At 35.9% G+C, this 7,835-nt stretch overlaps 1 protein-coding gene across 1 annotated transcript; it reads right to left on the reverse strand.

The window, feature by feature from the left end:
• Positions 1–1,354: 1,354 nt before the first annotated feature.
• On the reverse strand, positions 1,355–6,349 carry LOC130798708 (boron transporter 1-like). The gene is made up of 11 exons (XM_057661811.1): positions 5,656–6,349; positions 5,415–5,497; positions 4,797–4,989; positions 4,557–4,695; positions 3,876–4,041; positions 3,604–3,770; positions 3,337–3,510; positions 3,013–3,246; positions 2,417–2,736; positions 2,067–2,334; positions 1,355–1,982 (listed from the first exon to the last, which is right to left on the reverse strand). The coding sequence occupies exons 1-11, from the start codon at positions 5,757–5,759 to the stop codon at positions 1,683–1,685; spliced, it is 2,148 nt and encodes a 715-aa protein (XP_057517794.1). The 5' UTR covers positions 5,760–6,349; the 3' UTR covers positions 1,355–1,682.
• Between the last annotated feature and the right edge of the window lie 1,486 nt (positions 6,350–7,835).

The following is a 7,835-nucleotide window of genomic DNA, read 5'->3' on the forward strand; positions in this document are numbered from 1 at the left end:
AATGGAATTGTAAAAAGTAATTTTTTTTACAATTAAAGTTTCATCAACATCAGATGGCAATACAATTTATGAAAATTTATACTACAAATCATTCTCATTACACTATTTAAGTAGTACAATTAACCTAATAAGTATATCCCTATCTTCTAAGTATGTAATATGAAACGTGCACATTTTCTAACTCAAGCAAGCTAAACAAGGTCCCTTAGTCAAACATAAGATTTTACTTTTGAGTAGTGTTACGTTATCTGTTAAATTCATTACAAATAGCAAAAATGAAAATGATAGTTGATTTTTACCTTTTTAAATCATTTTGAGCAAATTATAAATTAAAAAAATTAATTAATTAACAAATTATATTACACTACTTTTGAGTTATGGTGTGATTAACAAACTTAGTTTATGAATTCCATTCAAAAAATTGTGAGTTACTGCCTTACAAAGTAGGAGTAATTTCAAGAGATAATATGGTTTTTGTTCGTTAGTACACCATTTCTCTCATCCACCATTACATAAATAGAAAAGAAAGAAATTGCATATCTTCCTTGTTTTTCACATTTTCTCTTCTATCAAAATATGATAACCCCTCACCGACACATCTTCTACTCCATCCAACTGATTTTGCCTTAATGGAAAAATAAAACGGAAATTAAGAAAATAGGTTTGGTGGGTTAAAGCGGTTGAAGTCATTAAATATAAAAAAGTATATAAAAAGTTAGATGTATTTAAAGGGTGAAATCATATTCTAAAACAGTAATAAGACAAATTTATTGAAATGGACTATAATACAAAATATAACAAATTGAAAAGAATCAATTATTAGTAAAAAAATATTATGACCCATAAATCACAAATAATCCAAGCAATGAATCAGAAAAAGTGGGTCAAACTTGACAATGACTCGATCCGACCCATTTTTCAAGTTTGATTTGCTTCTTGAGTTACCCATCTTAATTAGTATACGTTCGTCCAATTATTTTTTAAGTCAATATTTAATTTTAGTTGAAATCTTTAATTTTGTATATTGGTTTATTCTTACACGAAATAATAATAAAAAATAAACAAAAATATACTTTTTTTTTGTGATGACTAGAAAAAAATTCCCCAACAAAAAGCTACATTCGATCTAAGCTTTAACAAACTTACGGTTATGACTTATAACAAATCTAATATCAGACCATATAATATTTTTTAGAGTCTTAACTATCAGTTTAAACTTTTACTTAAGTTGATTTCTTAACATGATATCAGAAATCAATTTGATAAGAAGTCACAAATTCGAATCTCAACCACCCCTCATTTAGTATATGAAATATTCAGCACAAGGTATAAAAAGAGTCTATGCTACATCCACGTGTAAAGGATATCATGAGGTTGTATTGATTCCAAATTCATTCGGTTCTCCTCTATCCCTCTAAATTTACACTAAAAAAACTATGACATATTGAATTAGTGATATACAAGTCAAAGAACAATATATTATGTATTCCCAGTATTTGCTGGTATAATCAAGAACAGGCAGGGTCACAAGCTTTATGAAGGAATAACATAGAAGATTATACATTTTGATTAATACAATCATATTTAAACAGCACTAATTGCTGCAAGCATATCTTAATTTTAACACTCCCTAAAACTTAGACCAAAAATAGAAAAAATATGCTTGAACCCTAGTTCCAACTTTAGTTTTTAGGAACTTCAGGACTTTTTCCTAGATTCAAGGCTCGAGTTTCTACTGATCTCGGACTTGGCCCTGTCCTACCAGACTGGGGATTTATTTCTCCCCTAAGTTCGCGCACACGAGGACTGTATGCTGCAAGACGCGGGCTATGAATGCCTTTGATCTCTTGTGTTGGCGTTGCTGTTGAGCTCGTAATCTTCGGACTAGATATGCGCCTTATTTCACCACGACTTCTAGTCACCATTTCGTCTAATATCTCTGCATCCCCAGCAAGAGTAGTTCCCGATGCCAGCTCCATTTCCTGTTTTATTTCATACAATATCGATATATATCAGTCAGATCATTGTGAATGTAGTCTCGACATATGAGTATACACGAATAGTACCGTTGCAAGATTGAAGGGTAAAGCGGGAGACTCTTCAAATTCGGCTGCATCTAAATCCTGCAGATGGGCTCCTTTGAAGAACTTGGGTAAAATGTATTGTCTTACAGGAACTAAAAGCATGATCATAAGAGGAAACAAAACCCCGGCTATTGGGATCCATGTAATTCCGAAGCACACCAGCAGATATAGTGTCTGAAAAACGGTGAAAATCGCAATGGTTTTGAAAGGTACTGTTTCCACAAAGGTTGCATGGTAGTCTTCTAGAACCCTGCATTTTTCATTCAGTCGCAATGATTTATGAACGAAATTTTGTATATATAATGAAATATTTTGTTGGGACGAAGGCTTACTTGTATCGTCTGCTTGGTGCAGTGAAGAGAAGCAGAATCCGTTCCCAAAACTGATTGCCCGGTAAGCTTTCAATGGCCATGAACGCGAAGTATCCCCAAAGAACCGAGGTTGGGATCATTTTAAGGATAGGCATGGCCGCAACACAGCCACCAACCATGACTGATTGAAGTAGGTTACTGACACGCTGCTCTTTAACCTCGACAGGGAGCAGCTCATCTATCTCCTTCTCGACATCAAACACACTCTCGTCCACTGGGGCATCGATGTGCCCCATGCTCGCAGCCGCTTGAATAGTTGAATCTTTCAACTCTTTGAGTCCCTGATTAACAAATTTAAGTTCATTTCTCATTAAGGTTGATGGAAATACTTTTAAGCTATGTTACTTGGATTCGGGTAATGATTCCGGATACTAGTACGTGTCCAAGTGTCGGATACGTTTAAATATTCAATATTTACGCCTAAAATGAAATGTCTAAATGCCATACCAATGTCCGAGCATCAAGGATCGGACACGGGTACTTAGCAAAATGAAGAGTCCGCGTAACATAGCTTTTAAGTTTTAACTAATACTAGGTAAATAAATAGTTAAGCATACATAAGCTGAAGGCTGCTGATAGATAAGAGGGGTCTGCATTTGCTGATATGCTTCTTGCATATTACCGTACAACTGTCCTAGACTCGCGTTCAACTTCATGCTTTTCTTAGCCGTGGCCACAAGGCGGTTACGGAGAAGCTGGTGTTTTAGGGTAGCTAGACTCTTTGTATGCATAGGAGATTGCGGGATGACTCCGTTTGCTGGAGGAATACCGATAAGACCACAGAATAATGTCTGCAAGAGAGCGAGAACAAAAATTCCAATCCGTATCTCAAAAAGTTCAAAAATCGGAAGAATGCAAAATTATCGGGACAAAATGAATACCATAAATCCCAAAAGGAGTAGATCATAGTGGAAAGACGGAGGCTTTCTCAAATTAAACTCTTTCTGTTGTGCAAGTTGAGATGCTACACTATGATCGAAATAGTACAGGACTGCTATCATTGTTGCGGGGATAAAAGCTCCGATTATGTATAGAACGGGAACATCAAGCATATCCTGTTAGGAAGAGGCACTATTGTGTTGGTGTTTGCACCTCTTATTTCAAACAACAAACGCAAACAATCAATCTAAGTTGGAATTAGCACTTGCCTTGATGACAGTCCAATTCTCGTATGCACCAGGGGACCATGGGTTTGGGCTAAAAAGGCGTCTAGGGATTCCATGCGGAACAGTTTTTGTAGGTATGTAAGAAAGACCCGTCCATACTAGAACCATGAGAGGAACTCCATAATCTGCTATCAAGCTTCGGAGCCAACCTGTTCGGCACCATAAGAGCCATAAAAATTTTATGTTTCTGTTCGATACATTATTTGATGTTAAGCTTCATATTCGGAAAAAGGGTATATGTGAAGGTGGTTTACCTGACCCATAGCGCCATGATCTTGCTTTTCTGCTCCGTAGTGCTGTCAGCATAAGTCCGAATGACAGAACCAAAGCAAACATTCCATTTGCGAATCTCCATGAAGGCAGATACTCTGTCAACTTGGGATTTGCTCGCTTAGGTGTGATGAACTCATCCACTAGTCCCTAAACGAATCGATAACATTCAACCAAAACAAAGCCATCAGTAAAAGTGCCACGCAATGGCTCTCACAATTCATAGCTTTAGATATAATTTGTCTCAAACCAATGTTACTTGGACTCGGGTACTGATGTAGGATACTGATACATGTCCAAGTGTCGGATACGTTTAAATGTTCAATTTTACGCCTAAAATGAAGTGTCTAAGTGTCATACCAATGTCCAAGCATCAAGGATCAAACAAAAATATGTAACGCAAAATTAAGAGTCCGAGTAACATAGTCTCAAACCCTCCAAGCCCTGACATAGCAAGAGTAAATTTGGGTTGTTGTCTATTTTATTAGAACTATTCATTTCACATTCAAGTTTCCAGGACGTGTTCTAACACTCTTAACAATTAGTATCTAGTATTTACACTTCAATTCGGACCAAAATCTGTGTGGTTGAGCGTCTTGCACATGTCCAGAACCACCCGTAAAGAGTACAAGCAAAACAAAAAGGGTGCATTGAACTTTTTTTACCTTAATGGCTTGCTGCATGAAGAGCATGGCTATTAGAAGGCCGAACAATTCTCCAGCCAAACGGGTGAACCGATTGATTATGGAGCAAGCCCCTAAGATTGCCATAAAGCACAGTAACAGTGCTGTCCACACACAAACCCTGATAACATTTGGAAAAATAATCAGAAAACAAACTCTCAGACTCAAAACAATTGGATTGCTACTACTTAATAAAGAACATTCAGATTAATAATAGCTCACCATCCTGCCCAAGCTAAGAACAAATTCCTACCCAATTCGGGCCGGTCTTTGGCAAAATTAAACATGAATGTGTACATTATAACTGTCGGTTCAGCAACTCCTAGGATCAGCAAGGGTTGACCTCCAATAATAGAGTGTATAATGCCACAAAGTGCAGTAGATGCTAATGTCTGTACTGCTGTTAGAACTCCATCTGCAGTTCATTGAGTTTATTAAGCATCTAAACATTTCATACTAAGCTGTCATGATGCTACCAAACTCTGTTATCGGGCCTGTACACAACAAGACCCTGCATAAGACGAGAGTTGGCTGCACACAAACCTGATAAGGTTCCATCCTAAAACCAATCGGTGATAGGAGAAGTAGTCGATCAAGTAGTCTAACTCTCTTTAAATCATCGATGTCGGATCACATGTGTGCTATTTTTCTAACAAGATAGTAGTATCAGGTGTGTGCTAAGCAAACTCGATTTTCATTCTTATGTGTTGATATATGTTACACAATTGTATTAATCGGGTTTTCAATTAAATATTCTAAGTCATGGCCTAGGCAGACATGAGCCTAGATTCCTACAAACTATTGCTAATGGTCTAGCAGAAAATCAGGATTGATTCATACCTGTATCTCTCTCAAGCTGTTCCCCAAAGGAAATGACAGGAATTGCTGATGCAAAGAAAATATATGTAGTAGGAGCTAAAATCCTGAAAAAAAGATGACTCTATGTCAAGATAAGTATATTTGTATGTTTCTTCAAATTTGCTGCATCACGTAAATCGAGCTTTTAAGGCGAGCTAATGCAGCAAACTCAATGCGACACGGGTATTTCAATAGTAAAAACCAGCACGAATAAGTGTGATACCTGAATCCTGCTTTGATCCCACCAGTCCAATCCTGCTTATAACACATGAATCTTCCTTTGAGATCATTTTTTATTCCTTGGAATGGTATAAATGTCTCCTCCATAGTTCAAGATCTAAACTTTCAAAGAAATTTTGACTTTTTAACACTTAAGCTTTTCAGAAAGTGGATCTACCACTCCAAATTTACAGGAGCAAGATCACTAAGCACAAAAAAACCCAAATGCCTATAAATTACATGACTTTTCAAGATTTCAACTAAAACTTTCCTTTCACTCAAAGTGCAAGAAACTAAATGAGATAAAATGTAAGAAACCCAGATGGATAAAATCAGCAAGGATTAAGAAAAATGGGTCTAAAACTCATAATATGAAGGAATATTACAAAAAGTAACTAAATTTAGAAAGGGTATACATTAATAGTAGTTGTATTCAGAAATTATAATGCAGTGTCAGTAATTAATAATATGAGTACCAAACGGAAACTCCCACAATAAGCTTTTATATGGGTTAAGGTTATGTGAAGAAGCTTATGCAGGAAAATGTAAGGAAAGATCCAAATATATACAGCTTAAAAAGGAAGAAATGTTAAAGGGTGGGTGAGTGTCTAAACTGAAAAGGTGAAAATGAGGTTGATGATGAATAAAACAAGCAAAATGCGGGTCAAAAGCCAATAATACACTTCGTTTTTTTTGGGTTTAAGGATTTAAAATAAAGGGTATGTACCCATAAATGTAAGTTATAAGATGCTGTTACATTATACAGTACACATGCATTATTTGTATTAGATGCAGACTGGCGGGTTCAGCTTTAAATATTTTTTCTTGTTGTAGATTTTTTTTTTCTAGGGTTCATTTCGAGCTGATGAATTTTTTAGTTGCATTCGTCTTTATGAATATGAAATTTTGACTTTCATTTTTTTAAATCCTAATTATAATTCATACAAATGATACATTGAATATCAAAAATAATAAATTATTTTTGTTAGGCAAGGTATTTTAAAGAAACAGGTAAGAGCCAGTCATAGAGTTGATGCATTGGAAAGAGCCATTTTTCTCTCACATGATTTGCATAAAATTTCGATGTATGACGTTTACTTTCAGGACAGATTACATTTTTAAAAACAAAAAATTTGGCAATGATATCATATTACCATTAGTATTGTTCTTCTGTCAAGGAAATAGTTTATACTTCCTGCGCGTTATTGATAGTGATATTTTTCTATACAACATTTCACATTTAGTAGTAAGTGTTATAGAACGAAGGAAGTATAATTATTTGGTTCTAAATTTGAGTTTTTTTAACTAATTTTCTTCCTAATATATTGATTTTTGGCTTAAATTTTTGTTTAAATTAATTTTATGTCAGATGGAATGTCATGAATTTGATTGTTATTCAACCCTCATATCAAGTGAAATATTTAGCGTAGATATGAGGAGAGTTTGCGTGCAGCCACCGCGGCGCTATGTGATAAGAAATTTCCAAGCAAGTTAAAAGGAAAATTCTACCGGACGGCTATCAGGCCTGCTCTGCTATATGGGATCGAATGTTGGCCTGTTAAGAAGTTTTTTGAACATAAGATGAAAGTTACAGAAATGCGTATGTTGAGATGGATGTGTGAGCAGACATTGATAGATCGAATTAGGTACCAAGAGTTTAGAGAAAAATTAGGAGTAGCCCCTATTTCTTGAAAAATATGTGAAAATAGATTGAGATGGTTTGGACATGTGCAGAGAAAGACTCTCGCCGCCCCTGTGAGGAGAGTAGAAAACATTATAGTAGAGGGTAAGAGGAGTCGAGGAAGACCTAGGAGAACTTGGAATGAGCAGGTAAAACTTGACTTGCGGGAGCTAAACCTCTCCGAGAACCTGACTAGGGATAGGGGTAGTTGGAGGCGTCATATCCATGTTTTAAATTACTGATGTCCTCGTAGGTTCTTGCCATCTTGCTCCTCTCGTTTCTTTATTAGTTTATTAGTTTTTATTAGTTTTTTGGTCCCCTTTTATTTTGTAGGTGGGTCTACTTTTTTCTTTTATAGGTCTTTTTTTCCCTTGTACGATTGTACCTACGTCTCGTATCTTTCTCGAGCCGGGAGACTCCTTTGGCTACACTTTCCTCTATGGGTATGAGTTGCCGCCGTCCTTCCCTCCCTAGACCATGTCCATAGTTTTTTTCTATATGCG

Source organism: Amaranthus tricolor, chromosome 13 (assembly GCF_026212465.1).
Source record: "Amaranthus tricolor cultivar Red isolate AtriRed21 chromosome 13, ASM2621246v1, whole genome shotgun sequence".
NCBI lineage: Eukaryota > Viridiplantae > Streptophyta > Magnoliopsida > Caryophyllales > Amaranthaceae > Amaranthus > Amaranthus tricolor.